This window comes from Mytilus edulis, chromosome 4 (genome assembly GCF_963676685.1).
Source record: "Mytilus edulis chromosome 4, xbMytEdul2.2, whole genome shotgun sequence".
Classification (NCBI taxonomy): Eukaryota; Metazoa; Mollusca; class Bivalvia; order Mytilida; family Mytilidae; genus Mytilus; species Mytilus edulis.
In genome coordinates this window covers 35,962,417-35,986,000 of record NC_092347.1, presented here as the reverse complement: position 1 = coordinate 35,986,000, position 23,584 = coordinate 35,962,417, and the positions used below count along the sequence as shown (strand labels likewise).

The window sequence follows — 23,584 nt, the reverse complement described above, 5'->3', positions numbered from 1 at the left end:
TTTATTTTCAGTTAATAGTAGAACCTCTGGAGAAGAAACAGTTCTAAAATGGGTACGTTTGGAACAGACAAAATTTATTATATATTTTTAGAGTATATAATGATCATGTTATTATCTTTAGTCACCATATCAGTATTTTTGTACTTGAGTTGATATTGGATACACAACAAAAGCAAGCAAGCAAGCATACACACACACAAAAAAAAAACAACAACAAAACCAAGACTTAAGACACAAAGTACTGATTTGTCGAGCACAGTAACTGTTACTGAGAGCTATTTCAAAGCCAAAAGTCACGTACCCAAGATTAAAATATCAATCCATACAGATCCGATTGATCCGTTAAAATACATGAACTAACTGAACAGAGAAAACAAGATCATGTGCAATGCCGAAATATACATATTGACAGACTGCATGCTAATCCAATGTCCTTAGCTGTATAGCAATAATATTAAAAGTTATTGGTAACAATGTTGAAACTAGTAAAAACAGAATTAAAAGATCTTATTTCATCCCAAATTACTAGTATATATTAGTGAATGCAGATATGGTAAATTCGACTAACTTCTCATTCATCATTGACTTTGGTTTAAACTTTAAACTGAGTAAAAAGTCATCTGAGATTTAAAATTCATTATGTTAAAATAGATCAGTAAGATTCACCTTACATGGTCACTGACTGGCTTTGTTTATACTTGTCTTTTTAATTGTATTTATTATTGTAAAAACATGTTACTCTTTCAATCAGTTGTGCCTGAGTGGGAAGGTCATATAAAAAAATGGCCAAATAGATTTAATTTGTATCTCTTAGCTAAACGAGCATCGTGTGGATTCCCAATGTTGTCATTTGTAATGGCTGATCACAAAATTGACCATATCATTTTCGTGCTATTCAGCGTTCATTTAAAAGTTAACACTCATGGTTAATATGTAATGTTTTGTCATTTGAAGTTACCAATACATGTAGAAAATCGAAAAGATTAAACATAATCACTTCAATAGCACACAACCCACCAGCAATTCAGAGACACAACCAATTGATGAAGTATATACTCATAGGATAATCATCGAAGACGTATACTTCAACAAGACAGCAATTATTGACTTAAAAGACAAAAGAAAATGTGTGTTCACTAGTTAATGCTTTTGACCATTTGTCTAACTGTGTCTAAACTACCTCGGCAAAAAATGTTTGGACATAATAATATTTAATATCTTGTACGGTGATGTCCCATCAACAGACTGCTGAAAAAAGTAAAATATAACAAATAACTAATAAGAAATCGTACCTTTTCTCTGTCTGTTGATGGTCAGTCACCGTACCGGATATAAGATATTATTGATTCCAAACATTTTTTGACGGTGCAGTTTGGACAGAATGCATTAGAAAATTTGTAAAACAGAAAACTGTCTAGATTAAGTAAGACCAAATTTAATCGTGTACTATTTTATAGTTATTCGCACATTGATTTCATAAGGATTATATATTAAGTGCTTAGTCATTTGAATTCTGTCTTGATATATTATAGATGAAAATATAATTACTTACATATGTATTTGTTAATATCTTTACTCAAAGATGGAGACACCAGTACAAGACAGTGATAATGAAGATGAGCTATCAGAACGACTAAGTGTTCTAGGTTTGGCTGAAGATAGAGAAAAAGCTGGACTGGATTCTGAAGGAAAAGAAGAAAAATATATAATAGAAGGTGACAATCCATCATTGGAATCCGGTATCCAAATTTTTAAAAGTCAATGATATTTTATACCTTTTCAACAAAATGTCTTGGGCATATTTTTTAATCCCCTTCTGTCCCACATATAGTGTATATGGTTTGTAAGGCTAATTATTCCTACATTATTTACTGTATTATATAGGGTGTAAGTAACTATACAAAATGTGTACATATTTTAAGGATTTTGATTTCTTGTATCCGATAAGACACAACCATCTTAAGTCGTCCTTTAACAGCCAGCTGGGGCATTTTTATTTTGTTTAGTTTTACTCCCGCTTTAAAACAAAAACAGGGGTTATACTGTTTCACCTGCGTCCGTCCATTCGTCAGTCCATCCATTCGTCCATTGGTCAGTCCATCCATCTGTCCAATGAATATTTTTCGTCACATCTTTCTCAGTATCACTACATAAGGATACATCATAAGGATTTCTAACATTTGGTTTCAGAGTTTTTGTAAGTCAGCTATACTGTGTGATGTTTTTTTAGATTCTTCACTCAACAACTTCCTGTTTACCGACATATTTGGGAGGGGGTATCATCAGTGAGCAGTAGCTTGCAGTTTCGCTTGTTTTAACAGTGGACACTAATTTTTTAGAGAGGTTTAAGATAACAAAGAGAAATTCGTAGGGTCTTGAACTGTTTTATTTTGTTTAATTCTTGATCATTATTTGTAATTAGCATCTTGTACAGCATACTTACATCAAGTGAAATAATCTTAAAGAACAATTTCTATCATTAGCAAAGTTGCGTTTAATTTCGACGCATTATTATCTGACTTTGCTACTGAATACTTTACCGTTAAGCTTCAAAAATTAAAACATTCTAAAAAAGGTTGTTTAAGCTCTATATTCAAGTCAAAACTAACTTTATTGGCTTGTCACATAAAATTGTATAGACCATATAAAATGTATAAGTAACTTGGTACTAAATAAATATTTTAGTTTCTGAAAAAGATTTAACTAAGCTGAAGAAGACCAAGCTTCGTGATTATCAACTTGAATCGGCAGAAAAAACCTCGACTTGTACAAATACATTGGCATGTGATAATACTGTTTCTGGTAAGACCTTGGTGGGTGGTTTTTCAGTGTTATAAAACATCAGCATTTAACCAAAATTATAATACATTTTTTCGAGCCTGAAATACTATATTATGATAATTCAATAACTGTTCATTTCTCATGATTTTGATAAGATAAAGGATTTTCTTTTATAAGAAAGTCCATGTACAAGTGTTTTAAAATACAATTATCCAATTCAAGTCTATAAAACCCATACAATTGTTTTAGTTTTGAAGTATCATATGACTTAAAGAATGTTAGAAAATATATTTAGCTTCCGTATCTTAGATACATAAGTAACGAAGATACATATTGTTCTTTTTACTCTTCAATTTTAACTCACCCTTAGAAATTAAATTAAAATAAATTTGTCTACATCATTATCATGATTATAACTCTGTGGGCAATATTTACAACATTTTTTTTTATGATTAGTATAACTTTCTTGTCTGTGAAAATATTTCATTTTAGAGGATATAGTTCCAACTGAAATTAGAAATTTGGCAGACATAAACTCTGTTCCTTTGTACCTCAAATTACTGGAGTCGGGATCTGAGAAAAAAAGGGACATTCGTTTAGTTACTGTTGGAATGAAAGGATCTGGAAAAACATCTTTACTAAAGAGACTATTTGGAGAAGAGATTAACATGGTAAAAGAGGTGGCCAGTACTAATGGGATAGAAATTCATAAAATAAAATGTAAAGCAAACTTTGATGATGGCAAATGGAATAAATTAGATGGTAAGATTTTAAAACTTTAACAAAATGTCATATACATATATTAACGCCTAAAAAGTGTACAAAACAACACCAATCACAAAAAATGGAAACTATAAATGTAATTATTTATAAATATTTCGGATAACAGATATCTTTCTTTAGTTTTTGATTATGATGTAAAATGAATCATACCAATCTACTAGTACTTTGATTAAACTATTACAATCTTGAAATTTATACAATATAAAATAGTTAAAACCGAACATTATAGTTAGTTTAAACATATTTATTTTATAGTGGATTGGGAAAATTCGAAAACTTTTAATGACATATGTTATATAGCTTTAACAACAGAGACTACAAAGACATGCTAGAAATAAAAATTATAATGTGCGATATCAACTGGCACAATTCTAAAATTCGAAAGTGACGACAGTTGCGATGTTACCTTAATAAAAAGTCCAAATAAACAACATTGACCGATCTACGTTTGTGAATATTTCAAATGTGACAACGGTAGAGTAATTACAACAGAGGCTGCGTATTTGAAAATCCCGCCCAAAAAAATAGCAGTTTAAAAAAATATAATGATATATTGCTTGGTTCTATTCATTTTGGTTGGATGTCAAAAGTACCAAGTAACGTTAAATTATTTATCTTTAGTCAAAATTTATTAATATATTTTTTAAACATGCAACATAAGCATTAAAAAATGAAGATGGCCACAAAATTTAACTAACATTACTACAAAAATATATTAAGAAGGGATATAGTTACGATACTGTTGTCAGGTCATTAAAGATTGCATATTTTGACGTTTATATTGATTTACTTATAGGGTCTTTGCATCGGAACTAAACACATTTATTCAAAAACCAGTTGTTGGTATGACACGGGTTATGTTCTTCTCATATATGTTATGATGGTATGATACTAAACCCCTAACGGGAAGGATTGTTCCTGATGTTCATATGATGAAATCATAATATTTTAGTCAGTTTAATTGAAGTCTGGAGCTGGCATGTCAGTTAACTGCTAGTAGTCTGTTGTTATTTATGTATTATTGTCATTTTGTTTATTTTCTTTGGTTACATCTTCTGACATCACACTCGGACTTCTCTTGATATGAATTTTAATGTGCGTATTGTTATGCGTTTACTTTTCTACATTGGCTAGATGTATAGGGGGGGGGTTTGAGATCTCACAAACATGTTTAACCCCGCCGCATTTTTGGGCCTGTCCCAAGTCAGGAGCCTCTGGCCTTTTTTAGTCTTGTATTATTTTAACTTTAGTTTCTTGTGCACAATTTGGAAATTAGTATGGCGTTCATTATCACTGAACTAGTATATAATTGTTTAGGGGCAAGCTGAAGGACGCCTCCGGGTGCGGGAATTTCTCGCTATATTGAAGACCTGTTGGTGACCTTCTGCTGTAGTTTTTTTTTCTATGGAAGGGTTGTTGTCTCTTTGGCACATTCCCCATTTCCATTCTCAATTTAATTGTAATGGACAAAATATATAATTATGTACATCTAACAAACATCATAATAAAAAAAACATAAGGTGTTGAAAGGAGATGAAGGACGAGAAAATTTATAAAATCCCCGAAAAAAATCTTGTTTACGAACTATCGCCCTTAAGATCGGCAAGAATGTGTTACTATAAGATACATTGTGTAGAAAATTGACCAATGGTCGTCAAGCCAAAAGACCGTAATCCTGGGGTTCCTCCAAAGGAAAATAATCGAAATTTAGAAACAAATTAATGGGTTTCGTCGTTTGCATAAAATTACATAATCAAATAACTTGCCTTTATGCTTTTCATCTCTAACCATTTACTTTAATAAATCAATGAGTATTTCACTTATTTACCATTCTATTGAGCCATTGGGGCATTATATAAATGAAAAGAGAAACAGGAAAGTGAATTGCAAAATGTTTACTTATTCAGAGTAAAAATGCTTCTCATACAAAAAGAAAAGATTTATACATATTCATTAGTCCAACAAGATAATAATATGGAGACGAAGTCCCCAATAACAGTAGAAAATTCAATATAAAAAAAAAAACAATCGAGAAAATTATACTAATGAACCCAAAATCGTTCAATTTTTTTATGGTCATGATTTGAATTCCCGCATCTGCACAGAAATCTACAAAGTACTTCCTTTTTCCGGTCTCGTTTGCATGAAATTTTGAGTAAAATATATATTTATCAGCCTAGTATAAAATAGGAAGGAACGCAATATCACTTTCATTTTTAATAATTCCTTGATATGAAAAAACTTTACCTAATGATAGCGTTCTTTGTTTACATTGCATATGACGTCATGACTTAAATAACGTCACAACTAAATTCCCTAACAACAGAACCAAAATCGGAAACGTTACGGTATTTCCGTTTTGAAATTAAGATATGTTTGAAATAGAATAAAACCATGCAGACTTCGTCCCCTTTCACAGGTAATGCCTGCCTCATATTATTGGGACGAAGTCCCCTATTACAATAGGAAATTCAATAAAAAAAAAATTAAAAAAAAATCGGGAAAATTTCCCGAATCTTTTCATTGTACTAATGAACTCAAAATCGTCAATTTTTTTTTTTTTTGTCGCGTTTTTTAATTTCCGGATCTGCGCAGAACACATAACTCTACTTCCATCTTCCGGTCTTGTTGTCGTGAGACTTTGATTAGTCTAGTAGGATATAGGAACTCAAGGAACACAATACCAATATTTCATTTTTAATCATTCTTTGTCTTTGGTATGAATAAACATTACCTGATGCATTGCGTTTCTTTGTTTACATTGAACATGACGCCATAACTTAAATAACATCACAATTAAAACTCATAAAAACAGAACCAATATCGGAAACGTTACGGTATTTCCGTTTTTTTTATCAACATGTTTGAATTAAAAAAAATAATACAGACTTCGTCCCCATTCACAGGTAATGCCTGCCTCATATTAAATGCAAAACATAAAATGATAATAAAATAAAAAAGATTACAATAGCTTGACCTAGGAAGTGGTCAGCTAAGCCACCAGGAAATATGCAATAAAACACATCTTTCCTATCCCACCAAGCATAATAGATGCATTTATTAGTCCCAGATTATCTTATGAAGTATCTATAATTCTAAAATAACGAGGTCCAATTTGTCAGCCGTCATGGGATAAAAACTTTATATAGCTAATATAGGATAATGATGTTGATTAAAAATTACACCACTACAGACCCTTTTGTTTTCCACATAATTAATATTGCCAATAATTAACAAGTTCCGGGTCGAATCCGATACCGATACCAATAGTATATTTACCTGTTACCTATTACCTTATCTGTACGTTCCGCATCTGAAAGGCGCACCACCAAACGGTGTATTTAGGACTTTGCTATAATAATGCCCTTTGCTCCATTACATAACCGTACACGGGTTCCTTTCTTTATTTCTTCGTCCATGATAAGATTTATATTAGATTTTGCAGACGATAAAGCAGACGAAAATCGCGAAAACCGGAAGTAAACAATCAGTTGTCAAGAAAAAAAGTAGTCCCGGCATGACCTTTTCCAGTGAATAATGACCTGATCAACGGCCAATTAAAATATTGGAAATTTACGAGATAAGCCAATCAAATTAACGTAATTTTGATATCACTTTTTCATATCACACTCCGTACGGTGTGATACGAAAAATATCTATTCACGTGGGAGTTAGATAACAGGCCCCAACCATAAGAGAAACTTTAATTCAGTCACAAACCCGCGATATCACGGGTGTGTTCTAGTGTCATATAAAAATACAATACCATTTTATAAACCTGAATCAAAATGAACCGGGTTTAAGTCAGGTTTGGTTCTCATATTTATAAATTAATACTCCTTTGATTTTTTTAGGAAAAAACTTGAAAAGCCAGATAATAGGAAGACATTTGTGTGATACATAGAGAAAAATACATAGCAAAATCCGTATCATATGTCGTATCATCCCGAGACACCAATATCAGCCCAAGGGCCTTTAGGCCCGAGGGATGATATTGGTCGAGGGTGATACGGCATGTGATACGGATTTTGCTATGTTTTATACGCTTTATCATATATTTCAACAGGAGAGTTGTATTATATGAACTGTTCACTGGATTACCTTCGGTTCTATTTTTGTCTTGTTTTAAAAGCCTTAAAAGAACTGCTCAAATACTTATCCAAAGCACCTGGATTACCTTAAAATTTGCGTGCTGTTGTTTAAAAAAATATTTTGTTTATTATTGATTTTTTTTGTGTGTTTTGTATTTTTTTAAAGTTGCATTTAGTGTGCCAAAAAAATATGAAAACTTGACGTTCGTGGCGTCACATGTAGATATTGGAAGATCACATGTACATACCAAACAATGACGTCATTCAATAAATTGTGTCACGCCCGAATGACCGTACCTATTTTGAGGAACAATATTTTTTAAGCTTACATTAATAAAAACTGACTTAATGTAAAAAAAAAAAAAGTAGGGGTGTGATAAAGGGTGAAGGTGTGATAAAGGGTATGCGATAAAGGGTAGGGGTGTGATAAAGGGTATGCTATAAAGGGTGTCCATCAAAGTTGCGCTATATGGATTAAACAGCAGGCTATTTATCAAATATTCAAAACTACTGTATTTTCTACTAAACATATGATAAATCCTGATAACGACAATGTGAATATATAGGTTTGCAGTAAACATTACTGATATACTAATAAAATTTTGATATATCTTGTAGGCTATTACATTAATACCATTAGATTTATCCAAAAAAATTGTTTTGCCATGATATAATACCATTATAGTTAATTTCTCAAAATTTCAAACTGATTTTATCAAACTCAGCTTATCATAAGATGAATCATTTCAATGACATTACATTTCGGTTTCCCGGAAGTTTCTTTTTTAGTCATTGACACTTTCTTTGTTATAAAGATCTCTATTGATTTTCAATTTAATAATTGGGTCAACACTAATTTTTAGCCAATTCATAGGGCAGTATTTTGATTTCAAGATGTTATCGTTTAAATGATTTGTCTAATCCACTTACCAACCTGAAGTAAAAAATAATCCTTGGATATGAACAGACCCATGATTGATGTCTTGGACGAGTCAAACGTAAAGGTAACAGAGTCATAAATAATCTGAAATTGTCAGAATGTCTTGTTGCAAGACAATGTCGTTAAATCTATAAGTCAAATATTCACCAATCTTTGTTTGATAAACTCGTACAGAGAAAGAATTGAGTTTGTGGTCGCTAGGTCAAGGAAACACAAGTGTTTGATAGACGGAATCGTGTACTCTATCTCGGTTTCTGGATGATATCGTTTAAACCACATGTCCATTATTTATTTATTTTATTACCCTTGGAAAACCAACATAAGTACTTTTATTATCCTATCACAGGCAACAATGAAGAATCTGACCTTCATGCAAGACTGTTAAAACCATCTGAGGAAAAATTGAAGAACATTCCATCATCAGTTAAAGTAGTAGCCCGTGAAGCCATTCAGAACACATCCTCAGAAAACGTTGATGAATCAATGGAATATGAAGCAGCATCTTTGCAGCCAAATCATCAAGTAACAGATCAAGTGTCTACCATATGTCATGATCTACCATTAGCAGTAGCAGTAGCAGCCCATGAAGCATTTCAGAGCACATCAGCAGAAAACCTTGATGAATCAAAGAAATCTGAATCCGCATCATCGCAGCCAAATCTTCAAGTTCCAGATCCAGTAGCTACCACATCTCATGAACTACCTGCTAATCTATTATTAGAACAAGCATATAGTGATATTAAAACCATGCTCAAATCTAAAGTTGATTTGTATGACAAAGAGGAGTATGCAACATTATTGTTGTGGGATTTTGCAGGCGATGAAGAATTTTACCATACACATCAAACTTTTTTGTCTCCAGATGCAATTTACCTTGTTGTAACAAAGCTCAACGAGGCTGATGACAAAAAGGCGCAAGGTAACAAAACTACCACTAATTGATAAATTCTTCTTAATGCATTGAAGGAATGGGGTAATAAGATGGTTCAAGGTACCATGTATGAAAAAGGCACAACAAGAATAAGGGTTTAAAAGGGAAAAAAAGATCGAATAAAACCAATCACACCACAACCACAGGTGAGCATATATTTAGACCTATTTTGTTGCTTTGGACAGGAACAGATACATTGACAATCAAGAACACTGTATTTATTCATAAAATAAGTTCTCTAATGTGTATTTGTCCATTTTCTCTATTGAAATCTTATTCTCTGTCAAATGATCTCTAACACAGATTATGTTTCGTGATGTTTCGGAATTTAACAAGCATAAGATAAGAGTGTAAGGCAATTATTGCCAAATATCAATGTAAGGATATTTGACATACATTAGTGCATTATATTCTTTCTTTCTATTAATTGTATTCCAATGATTATTGGCAAGACACAGTGGACATACCAGTTATCATCTTTGATACAGTTTTCTGAACATAATGCATATGTTCATCTGTCATCAAGTTTAGTTTCCAAATGATAAAAAAAAGACAACTTTTGAAATTTAGAACTATGTCATGTACCATCAAGTACAAGTCAAGTTTAATATGGTGGTTTTACTGAGCATGAGTTACACCCCTTGTTTACCTTAAAACGTTGACGTTTCCTCATTCTCATTAAACTACAGATCAATTTAAATGGTTTTGACATCTACTGTTCAAAATTTATGTCTCCCAGTACATAACAATTGGGTTTTGATATTTTCCGAATGATAAACTTGATTAACCACTGAATGACCAAAACTTCGAAACTAAAAAGAATGTCAAGGACAGTCATGGGCCATAAAATACATACTGGTTTCCGATGGTAAGAATGATACAGCGCTTGATAAAATCAACAATAGAAGACAGATATTGATGGTTTTCACCTTTACCTGTCAAGCGTTATGGCCCTCAAAGTAAATATTAAAGTACGGGTATTCTTCCGAAATGAACAATACAGCATGGCATATTAATTAGGCAGTGAACTGTTAAATTCAAATACATGGAAGGCGTTTCATTTATCATGGAAATATGGAAGTGCAAGTAGGGCATGGTGTCATGAGGACACATATTAATATTGTAAATGATATGTTTCTAATGACACTTTCAGTTGCCTTCTATTGGTATCATTGACTTCTTGCATATTGAAGAGTAACTGTTTTATCTTCTTGTCTGCTACAACGAACATAATAGTTATCAAAGGTACCAGGATTATAATTTAGTACGCCAGACGCGCGTTTCGTCTACATAAGACTCATCAGTGACGCTCATATCAAAATAGTTATAACCCAAACAAATACAAAGTTGAAGAGCATTGACGATCCAAAATTCCAAATAAGTTGTGCCAAATACGGTTAAGGTAATCTATGCCTGGGATAAGAAAATCCTTAGTTTTTCGAAAAATTCAAAAGTTTTGTAAACAGGAAATTTATAAAAATGACCACATAATTGATATTCATGTCAACACCGAAGTGCTGACTACTGGGCTGGTGATACCCTCGGGGACGAAACGTCCACCAGCAGAGGCATCGACCCAGTGGTGTAAATAGTTATCAAAGGTACCAGGATTATAATTTAGTACGCCAGACGCGCGTTTCGTCTACATAAGACTCATCAGTTACGCTCATATCAAAATAGTTATAACCCAAACAAATACAAAGTTGAAGAGCATTGACGATCCAAAATTCCAAATAAGTTATAAAATCTTCATTGTATTCGAAAAATGCTTATGCAAAATCATTGTCCTATCACTTTGTAGATTTATTCCGATTGTGGATAGACTCAATACATTGCTACAGTAGACTTGAAGAGGACAAACAAAAATCTGCTGAAAACATGAGTGCATCTGAAAGTCTTGATCCACCAGTAGTAATTGTTGGTACTTGGAAAGATGCTGTGACTTCAAAGTTAGAAGAGGTTAAGAACCTGTAGAACTTTTTAAAGCAAATCAAACTTTTCGTTGTGTATATTGATGACCATTTTGTTCTGTTATTCTAGTAAAATTGAAACCTTATCTCACCTTTGCCTTTGACGAATTCAAATAAAAAAAGCATTGATTAAAAACAAATATTTCAAGGTGACGGAGGTTTTACCCTTAGGTAGTACCGAACACTACAGGGAGATAACACCAGCTAAACGTTTTAATCACGTTGTATTGTTCAGGAAATATTAAGCTTCTCAATGATCAAAATAAGTGCTTATCACATTGCTATATATCCAACGAAATTTTTCCGTGAAAATGGATTGGTTTCATTTTTTTTTTTTAATTTTTACATTTTTTTCAAAGGGTCAAAGTGAATATTTTGTCAAAATTTTAACGAGCCAAATTAATTTTAGTCAAAGAGTTGGGTACCACATTAAACATGTTGTTTGTAAACTCCAAGCCTTGAAACTCAAGAAAAACACAAAATAGCAATATGACAATTATTGTAATACAAAGTTTAATACTTTTCAATATTGTGAAAGCATTTGACCTGAAAACTTCCTTGTTGAAAAGGCTAAGCAAAAACATATATTTCATTTCTTTTTAAGATTGAAGACTCATACAGAGAAAACATCTTAATGTATACTAACAATATGGCTGAAGATGAACGCAGACACATAAGGAATGAAGTGTTCATTTCCAATACTGAAGATGATGATAATGTATTCCAGAAAATACGAAAAGACATCTTAAAATTAGCTAGAACGATGAGAACATGGAATATAGACTATCCTTTGAAATTTATTCAACTGGAAAAAAGTCTGCAAGAGAAGAAGAAGGATATACCAATTATTGCCTTTCAGGAATTGAAGCATATCTGTACAGAAACACCAATGCCACTGAAGGATGAGGAACTAATTTTGTTTTTGAAATTTCATCACGAAATAAGAGCTTTGGTTTATTTTCAAGATCTTCCAGATTATATTATTTTAGATACACAATGGTTGTCTAATGTTTTTAAATGCATAGTGACTCCAAGGAAATTTCGAGCTGTAAGTATCAAGAATCAAAAAAGATGGGAAGAATTTCATTCTAAAGGAAAATTACATAGTGTGGTTTTGGAAGATATATTAAGAAAAGAAGAACACATTTTGTACAAACACAAGAACCATATCGCGAATGTAATGGAGAAATTTGATATAATTATACGTCCAATCAAATCAGATAGATATCCTGCCGATGAAAGATTGTGTTATTATGTACCTTGCATGATTATGGAAAAACCAGGTTGTGACATTTATAAAATGTTTAATGTGGCAGATGATACCTGTAAAAAATCCACTTGGATATGCTTCAAATTCAGGTTTTTGCCACCACATCTAATGAATCATTTGATTGCTTCACTGTGTCGGGAGTATGAAGTGTCAGAAGTGGGCATCACTGAACAGGGAAACAAACAAGTAGAAAGGGTAATTGCTCTTTTCAAAGGAACTGCTGTCTTTGAGTTAGAAAAGACAAGAAAACTAAGAAAATTACTAGTAACGACTTGTCCAAATATTATTCAGATGCAGATTTTAGAATTTGGTAGGAGAGCCATTATCACGGGAGGCATGTACAAACACATTGCCGACTTTGTGACAGAGGAAATCAACAAAATTATAAGTACAAGATTTAAGATGACCAATGTGAACTATGAGAAAAAGTGGGAATGTGGCATTAAAAAACCAGAGTTTGTGACAGGTTCTTTTGCCTTTACAGAAGAGCAGAATCCAGAATATTACTGTGAGACATGTATAGGAACGTACATGTTCATTGGTGAATGGTCAGATGTACAAAGTAATACACTATGTGTAAGTAAAATGTTGAAATATATAAGACATATATGTATTTTAATGTATCAATATTCATGTCAACAAATATTTAGGGCTGACGATTACTAGCCTAAGAAGAGACGCAAAAATGATTACAATGAGACAAACTAAAAGAGGGACGAAAGATACCAAAGGGACAGTCAAACTCATAAATCTAAAACAAACTGACAACTCCATGACTAAAAATGAAAAAGACAAACAGAAAAACAATAGTACACACGACACAACATAGAAAACTAAAGAATAAACAACACGAACCCCACCAAAAACTAGGGGTGATCTCAGGTGCTCCGAAAGGGTAAGCAGATCCTGCTCCACATGTGGCACCCGTCGTGTTGCTTATGTGATTACAAATCCGGTAAATAGTCTAATTCGGTAGGTCATATTCATGAAAGGGAAGGGGATTGTAGTTACGACGTAAGGAACATATCCGATATCATTTGTGAAACGGTTATTCCATAACGGTCAACCAACTCGTGATGGCGTCCGTAAAATTTACGAAGGGATGATTTCAACTTCACTATTTGGAACTCTTGGTTTAATAGCTTCCTTGTGAGCAGCAAACCTCTATCAAGAAAATCATGATAGGAAATGCAAGCACGGGAATATCGTATCAATTGGGAGATATATACCCCGTATGCAGGTGCTGCTGGAATGTTGCTACTTAGAAATGGAAAGTTCACAATTGGAAAGCTGAAATCATCTCTTTTGTCGTAAAGTTTTGTTTTCAACCGACCCTCATTGTCAATTTCTAGATGTAAGTCAAGATATGAAGCCGACTTAATTGTATCTGTAGTATCCTTTATCTCTAGTTCGATTGGATAGATGCGTTCCACATAGTCACCAAATTTTGAATTGTTTAGTGAAAGAACATCATCTATTTAGCGGAAAGTAGAGTTAAAAGATATTGCTAACTTCTTGTCTTTCTTCCTAAGAAGTTCCTGCATGAAGTCAGCCTCATAATAATAAAGAAACAAGTCGGCGAGTAGAGGGGCACAGTTTGTTCCCATTGGAATGCCGACAGTCTGTTGAAAAACACGTCCTCCGAACGTAACAAATATGTTGTCAATCAAGAAATCAAGCATCTTGATAATATCAGTTTCAGAGAATTTTTTGTTTGAATCAGAGTGATTCTTTACAAAGTAGGATTTATCCCTCCCTAAGACAAGATACTTGTATCTACGTTGGCCATTCTTTTTTATGAAGCAAAGTAATACCAACTCTTTCAATTTGTCTTTTAGTTTGGAATGTGGAATACTTGTGTACAGAGTAGAAAAGTCAAATGTTTTAATACTGTTAAAAGATGAAAGAGAGTTAGATTGTATGTACTCTAAAAGATCTTTTGAATTTTTAAGTATCCACATCTGATTCACGCCACCTCTAGAATAGGCAGTTTCACAATAACTTTGAAGCCCGTCTTTGATTGCTGATAAAATAGATGTTAATAATTTAGAAAGAGGTTTCGTGGAGCACTTGGAAGACCCAGCAATATACCGTTGTTTGTAAGGACACTTATGTAGTTAAGGTATCCAATTCAGTGATGGAAGATCCAGTTCTTCATCTTTGGTTGAAATTCCAAAGGAACATAGAACAGACCTATGATTATCCATGATTTCCTCTTTGGTAAGTGTCGTGAGGGTATATGTTGAGTTTCCAAGTGAATTGTCAATACCTAATTCGTTTATCAAGCAGTTGATGTAGTGACTTTTACACACAAAAACGATGTTATTTGAGGCTTTATCTGCGGGGACAACAACATATTTGTCATGGAGGTCGGATAGGTGTTTTGCAACATTTGGGTCTTTAAAGATTGACGTAGCATGGGCATTGATGGACCCATTCAGTTTCTTAATTCTGATTTGTATCAACGACCTCACTGCCTTAATCCATTCGGAAAGAGTGTCTACGTCTTCCTTCTCGCGCTTAGCCCATTGCCTGGCATAATCCTCGACTGAATCCATCAAAATTTTAAAGTTGTATTTCCAATTGATGGATTTAGGCTCACGCTATTTGGGACCTTTCGATAACATATTTCGTAGAGAAGTGTTATTAACAATGTTAAGGTCACCGGTAATAACGTGGCCAGCAGGATTATATGTGAATTTGGAACTAGCACAAGTGCAATCAGGAGGTTTAGACTTGAAGTCGTCAATATCGAGATCCTGCAAAACGCGTTTGTAATTGAAAATTTTAGTTGCAATAGGTTTGGTATAGGTATAAGAAATTATTGGTACAGACTGGTCTTTGAAATAAGGAGGTATTTTCGATTGTACTAATTTATGATGAAGGATATTGCCTAGGTTGACGCCATCGAGACCTTTGTTGGCAAAGGAAAGATTAAGAAAAAATCTTTTCTCTTTTTCATCTTTTCCAATGCGAACTGGCTTGAAAATAGTGGGGCGGCTTAGTACCAAAATTTGACAAAATCATGCAAATGGTGATACAAGCAAGGGATTTAGCATAGACGTTTATTAGGAAGTACTTTATCATATTAGAGGGGTAGCCAACATGTTTTCGCTTTTTTTCACGGCGGCCATCTTGAATTCAAAATTGACATCATTTTGCTCAATCATGGAGATTGAAAAAATGTTCTTACCATTTTCAACGCTATATATGTCATGAAAACTATTAGTCTGTGACTTGCAATATCCGAAATTATAGCTAACACACGAGACCAAATGGCGTTGATATGAGCATCACTAGCCATATATTTTTTATGCAAAAATTCATATTTGTCTTAAAGCAGTGATTACCATAAAACTGTAAATGTCTTACTAATATTTAAAACATGTCTTTACACTATTCTAAAATATGTCATTCTATCAGACAAGAAATAACTAAAGGAGTTTTTTTTTAAGAAATTGATGTGTTTTAAAGGGCCACTAGCTACCAGATATATAAAAAATCTAAAATCTAAAAAAATATTGTTCAATCATTTATGAAAGTGAAATAGGGAGATAGTTATTCTCTTTTAGCAGCCAGTATTGTTCAGTAAGCTAAGAACCATTGTTGGTAAACTATTCACTTGCAAGTTATTTAAAGGAAAAGAATGTCAACATTGAAAGTGAAACAAATGTTAATATGTTAAATTTTCAACTTGTTGCCTTTTGTTGGCTGTTGTTCGTATGTTTCTTTGTCAATTGTATTCTCCAATTTATTTATATTGTAGTCCTGTGGTGTTGAGTTGTCATCTTGATGTTATATTTCACATGGCTATAAAAGGGGAGGTTTGGCATGCCACAAAACCAGGTTCAACCCGCCATTTTTTTTCTTTAAAAATGTCCTGTACCAAGTCAGGAATATGGCCATTGTTATATTATAGTTCGTTTCTGTATGTTTTACATTTTAACGTTGCGTCGTTTGTTTTCTCTTATTTTTTAGTGTAAATTCACATTGCGATAAGACGTGTCACGGTACTTGTCTATCCCAAATTCATGTATTTGGTTTTGATGTTATATTTGTTATTCTCGTGGGATTTTGTCTGTTGCTTGGTCCGTTTCTGTGTGTGTTACATTGTAGTGTTGTATCGTTGTTCTCCTCTTATATTTAATGCGTTTCCCTCAGTTTTAGTTTGTTTCCCCGATCTTGTTTTTTGTCCATGGATTTATGAGTTTGAACAGCGGTATACTACTGTTGCCTTTAGTTAATCATTTGATTGACCTATTTGATCTACAAAATTTATTCTTATACAGGTAAAAAATATGATACACACATATTTTTAACATATAATATCAATTTAATAGACCTAGAAAAATCCAATTGCACGAGTTCGCTTAATTTATTCATATCTATATTTATGTTTACATCACTTATATGGTTATCGGAGGACTTTGGAGGTCAACTCGATAGTTGATGAGATAGCGTCTAGACTAAAATACACACGAAACGAAGCTACATCCTATATAGTCCATGTTCTGAAGATTATTCTAGACTTCTAATGGTTTGGATAAAAGTTTTACATTGATATAAATCAAATATGAGAATTTGAGTCACATCGATGAACATGAATTTAACAGCTAGTTCCCCTTTAATATGAAATAGATAGCATAATGTTCAAACGATGAAACATGTAAGCACTTGCAAATGCTTTACATTAATAATTTTGAATAATAAGAATGATATCGACTTTACATCTGATATTGTCTGTAACTAGTTTGTATTTTTTTCAGTTGTCCCAGAGTTCAGACGATGCTCCGAAATCAAATCACCAAGCAGAAAACAAAGTATTTTTAACAAAGGTACCATACTTTTACAGACTATTTATTGAATAATATAATAGTTTTGATATTTCAATACCTAACAAGGATTATTACATGTCACTGAATAATAAACAGATATAGGAAGATGTGGTGTGTATTACCAATTAATCCAGGTCTGAATTATATAACACAATCAGTTCTAATAGAAAAGATTTTTGGCATTTGATCAATAATGTCAAATATCTTTAGATTGAGCTGATTTCTTAATGCGGGAACACTCTACAGCTACATTTTTAAATTCAAAAGAAAGGGAAAATATTTTGAGTGCAACCGGTATTTACAGATTAACCAAACAGTTTTATGGTAGATGTATAAGAGGTATGAATACACTATGAAAAGTTTGGATTAAAAATATGACGTAGCCTGCATCATATTACAAGAGATGAATACTCACAAAACAAAACTGCTGTCCAAATGGCTCACTCTTTACTATATGTCACTTAACTTTAAAGGTATACGGTTTAACCTTCAGTGTGATATAAATAGAAAAGTTGTGTTTAAATATTTTAAGATGACCTGTCCTGACCAGGCAGTAAAATAATTTTTTAATATAAATAGTGAATTAACAACTAATTTTTATTGCAGAAAATGCTCAGATTAGATTTATGCAATTTGGTTTATGATTTCAAGCCAATAACGTATGATATTACATAAATTAACCTCATTGATTGACTGATATCAGATGATTAAGACACTGATTTTTATAGTAAAATAGATCCTGCTGAATTGATATTATCATTACAGTTGAGTTCAGTTGACTTTTGACTATAGTGTCATTGATTGTAAATCAATTGGCAGTTGTCTGCTATACGGATATTGTATCAGTACTCGTACGTGTCTTAGGAAAGAAGTGGAATAACTGTACTTGAAACAAAATACGGGAATCAACATAATGTTTCTTCAAGTCATAAAAACACATAATTAATTTCATGATATGTATTCAAATCAAAATGCTGCCCCATCTGAAAATCCGAAATGATCACATAGACCCAGTATGGATCCGAAATTACTAAGAATAAAAGATCAGAAATTATTACAAATAAAAGATCAAACAAAAATGTTTTTATTCAACAATGTTGGAAATGGGGATGCATATATATATGGATGAGCGACACAAGCTTTATAGGGACTTTCGTTTCAAGACATACAACTTGAACCATATCTGAAAGTACAAAATAGTGCAATACAAGAAGTCCATAGCCACATATTTAGTTATCAAATTAATGTAAAAGAATTACTTAGTAACAATAACAACAAAGAACATATTTTGTAGATGCGTTGCAGTTTCCAAGGTAGTATGGAAACATTATCAAAATTATCTGGAGAGTCAGTTTCAACAGGAAGTATGACAGGGGTATGTTATGACACAATTTAGTCTTGAATTAAGGTTATTATGCGTCAATAAACTGGTCCTGCTGTATTTCGTAGTGTTCATCTTCAGGATTAAGTAACATAAAAATAACCTTAGGTAGTAACAATATTAGTTTGCTTCAGAATAAAATGAAACATTTTAGAACTTCAGAAACAGCATACATAGAAACATGAGAAACGTGGCTTGTGACATGTTTTATATGCTTTTAAAAAGCGAAAAATATATATAAAATGAATAATCAGCTAGGTTTTGAAATTTGATTCATATTATATTTTGCTTAGTTCCATGGGCTCAATTGTCACTATTAGTGAAGATCATTTCTTAAAGATTGTATATTGAAAGTCCTCTTACCAGTTTAGTGTGCAGGTTTACTGAATCAATTTTCGAGGTAGAAGATTTTATAATTTTGATATATGCCTTGAAGACTTGATTGAGGTTAACTGATTTGAAACAATTGGGAATGTGTTCTGTCTGATGGAATCCTCATCGATTTTGGATATCATTTTAATCATTTACAAAGATACTGTGATTGCTGAGTGTTTTCTATAAAGTATGTCACTATAGCCATACTCCAAAGAGTGATCAATTTTCTTCCATACACTGTTTGTGTAAACTTTTGGAAGTATGTTGCATCATCATCAACCAAATTTGAAAATCATTGCAAATTTTAGGATCTTTTTTCCAAAAAAATAATTTTAGATTTAACTGTTGGATTTTACTTTATATGCTTTGATGTATTTCAATGTGAAAAATCATTATTCATGTCTTCAATTTTTTCCCCCAAATATTCAGCTTTCTTAGACTATATCTGTTGAGTAAAAACATATATATAATATGCACCTTTACGCATTTTGTTGCTAATAGTTTTCTCCAGTAAGTTTAAAAGTTCGATTTTCTGATAAATTTAAAACAAAAAAGATGTGGTACGATTGCCACTGAGATAACTCTCCCTTAATTACCAAATACAAATATTAAATCAGTTACAGGTACTGTAGCTTAACAAATTAAAACGATACTGGTAATCTAAATGGTTGTATTGGTTTACCGTTGCGAATTGACTTATAATTTTTATTTGGTCAGATGGCATCTTAGTTACAAGTCGTATATGCGACTATGCTACTTTTTTGGATATTTCGTATTAAAAAGTTGATTTGTTGAAGAATATTTCGTGTATTTTATAATCATTCAGGAAGGTAAAAAAGGATAAGCTAGATTTTCAATAATGAGGATTAGGGTGCTGTATATTTTCCAAGTTAGTTAGAAGATTAGGCAAAGTTATAAATCATTTATTTAAAACTCACACTTTATGTAGTAAACTTTTGCCTGTACATATTTTACATCACTTTATGTTTTACATTGATTTCTTTTTCAGTTTACTAAGGAGGAGATAAATTTTGCAAAGATGGGAATGATTGTGTTGAATATTCTTGCTGATGTTTTATATGACCTATTAAAAAAAGATACACAAAATCTGCGACCAAGGCTTGATTGTGATATAACATTCTTGTACAGCGAGATAAGGAAACTTAACAAACATATTCCAACAAATTCATGGGGTGGTCAGTGGCAAATAATTCAGAAAACAGACATAGCTATTGGAGATGATGTTGAACGTGTACGTCTTACAAGAAATGAGCTACAACACTCAAGGAACTTTACACTCAATGATACCCGTTTTAATGAGTTAAAGAATATAATACTTGACCTTGTGAACAGATTTAATCTACATAACAAACCAACAAAGCTGTATTCAGATCACCTCAACGAGATTTTATCTACATCAGTATCTGCGGATGATGTGAAAATTCTTCAGAATCAGATAAAAAATGAAGTGAAAACAGGTAATCTTACTTTAATTTGATAAACTTCTATAATATGAAAATATTACCCAGTTTGTTTAAACTGTCTGTTTGTGTATTTTTATGCTTCCCTGACTATTTGACTTTTACACTATTTTCTATTTAAATGTTTAGCTATTATTAAAAACAATCTTTCATTTCGATAATTTTACAAGATAGGACCTCTTTTTACCTGCTTCACAGAAGGCTGAAGCAGGTCTAGTTTCCACCCGAACAATACCTCTGTAAGTCTATAAAACAGAAGGACTCATTTTATGGTGTAAAGTTTAGGATTGTTGAGTTGTAGTGAGTACGCAGTTATTACATCTGATGTACATCTGATGTACAGCCATTTCCTGTGTGTCGATAGTTTGAAATACAACACTCATTTGAGGGACATTATTTTCAAGTATTTTTTTGAACTTCTATGAAAGAGTTTAATTCAATATTTGATCTGACGCTTGATGATGTTGAGTTGTAGCAAGTACGCACTTTCAAAATCTGCAATGTACCCACTTTCTGTTTGCCAATGCTGAAAAAGACGGTGTAGAGATTTTCTGTATTTTTGTTAAATTTATACGATGGTTTCTGATTTTGAAACCTGCTTTTGCACCTGTCCTAAGTGAGGAATCTGATGTTTAGTGGCTGTCGTCTGTTTATGTGTTTCTCTTTTTTCGTTTTTATATAGATTAGAAATTAGTATTTTTTTGTGACCCTTAATAGCTTGCTGTTTGGTGTGAGCCTATGTTCCGTGTTGAAGACCGTACTTTGACCTATAATGGTTTTCTCTTATAAATTGTGACTTGGATAAAGAGTTGTCTCATTGGCACTCATACCACATCTTCTTATATCTATTTATGGCAGTTGGGTTCGACTCCAATCTTAAATTGACTAAGATTGTTGGTTATTTGCTTGAAATCTGGTTTCCTCCCTCAAATAAAAACAACTGGATGCCACCATATAGCTAATAGTAATTGAAGTGGTGTTAAGGACTTCGCTTATCTCATTTTTGACATTTTGTCAGATATTCCGAATCATCTAGTGTCTATCCACGTGCTTCATTTTGTCTTCTAACCCCTTCTATGCTTTTCATAATTTTAGTCAATATGGTTTATAATTAGTTATAACCCATTTCTTTCAAGTCTTATAAAGTCCTTGTTATTTTTCTTAGTTTTTTAAAGTAAAAATGGTGCTTATGTTAAAATATTTGCCTCTGGAGTTAAACTTCCAACAATGAATCAATTAATAATCACGATATTATTTTAGTTTGCCATTTTTCTATACGGCAAATCAGGTGTTGAATTAATATTTACACCAAACAAGGCAATCGTAGACTAGTGGTACATGAAGCGTTACTTAACGAACTTGTAAAGATTAACTAATAAAAGTAAATTATAGTCAATCAAGTCCAATGGTTATGTTTGAAGTCTTTCTACACTACTAGCAAGACTGGTCATGCTAATAATAATATTATAACACACTGTTGACTGCTGTATTCCTACTTTTGACATTTTAACTTATTATGTCTGTATGTTTTGTTCACACAGCGTTGTCAATATAATGGAACTTGATGCAACTGTCATACAATTGAGATGTTTAGCAAGCTATAAAACCAGATTTAATCCACCATTTTACATAAGACAATGACTGAACAAAGTCAGGATTTTGACAGTGGTTTTCCGTTCGATGTGTTTGTGCTTTGATTTTTCCCCATTTGATAAGGGACTTTCTGTTTTGAATTTTCTTTGGAGTTCATTATTTTTGTGATTTTACTTTATATTTTAACACCAACAATCAATTAATTTTGTTGAAAGTAATGATATAGTTTATGAGATATAACACTTATTTAAGTTGTTCACATGCAGTGATTTGTTTGTCTTTTTTTTTTAGAAATGGCTTTTGAAGTTGAAATTGAACAACAAATAAACGTTTCACATCAATAGAACAGAATTGTGAAGGAATGATCTAATCTCAATAGATGAAAATCAACTCGTAAACAGCATTGTCAACGTGTTGATTGTGCTCCAAATGTGAATATTAAGCCCAACTTTAATGAATTGACATATTTTAAAATGAGGTTTTGAAATTCAAGTAGTCAACCTATTGATTTTGTGATCCCAAGTAGAAATATTGTAACGACATTAGATGTTTAGATCTGAAAAAGAAAATAAATTACTAGGCCAAAACTGAAATTTTAAATGATGGTCAGACATTTGAGTGAGGAAGAACAATTATTGACAGACATTTGAGTGAGGAAGAACAATTATTGACAGACATTTGAGCGAGGAAGAACAATTATTGAAATATTAGACACCTTCAGCAATTTTAAACAAAAACATGTATCAGAAACTATAATGAAAATACTACCAATTGTTATTTTAATTTCAATAATTCACGTGTACTTAACAAATATATGTTTAATTAAATTTGATAATATGTTAAAATCTTCAAATTACGAAACTGTAAAACATAGTCCATAATAACAAAACATATGAACAACAGGATGTCGTTCAACAGACCTAACTGGAAAGAACTGATAGAGGTAAAGTTTCAGTATATCTTTGGTAAAAAGCAGACTTTAAAGTTACCATCTCTGTATCGAATTGTTGACATTGCACAAGAGAGGCAACATATATCAAAGGAATAATCAAACTCATAAGTTGAAAAGAATCTGATAATGATAAGGTAAATTACAAAGGAAGAAAGATAAGAAGTAAGCAATATCCTATAACTTTACGTTCCGCTATAAAGA

General features: G+C 32.3%; 1 protein-coding gene across 1 annotated transcript in view; it reads left to right on the top strand.

The window, feature by feature from the left end:
* The window catches only part of LOC139519623 (uncharacterized), a 50,777-nt gene extending 27,501 nt beyond the window's left edge, over positions 1-23,276 (top strand). Inside the window, exons 8-18 of the mRNA XM_071311818.1 lie at positions 12-52; positions 1,583-1,715; positions 2,686-2,802; positions 3,274-3,543; positions 8,942-9,514; positions 11,328-11,485; positions 12,101-13,342; positions 17,533-17,601; positions 18,896-18,976; positions 20,367-20,835; positions 22,723-23,276. Coding sequence (XP_071167919.1) covers positions 12-52; positions 1,583-1,715; positions 2,686-2,802; positions 3,274-3,543; positions 8,942-9,514; positions 11,328-11,485; positions 12,101-13,342; positions 17,533-17,601; positions 18,896-18,976; positions 20,367-20,835; positions 22,723-22,775 — 3,206 coding nt within the window. The 3' untranslated portion in view covers positions 22,776-23,276. The remainder of the gene's footprint in view (positions 1-11; positions 53-1,582; positions 1,716-2,685; positions 2,803-3,273; positions 3,544-8,941; positions 9,515-11,327; positions 11,486-12,100; positions 13,343-17,532; positions 17,602-18,895; positions 18,977-20,366; positions 20,836-22,722) is intronic.
* The last annotated feature ends 308 nt before the right edge of the window (positions 23,277-23,584 follow it).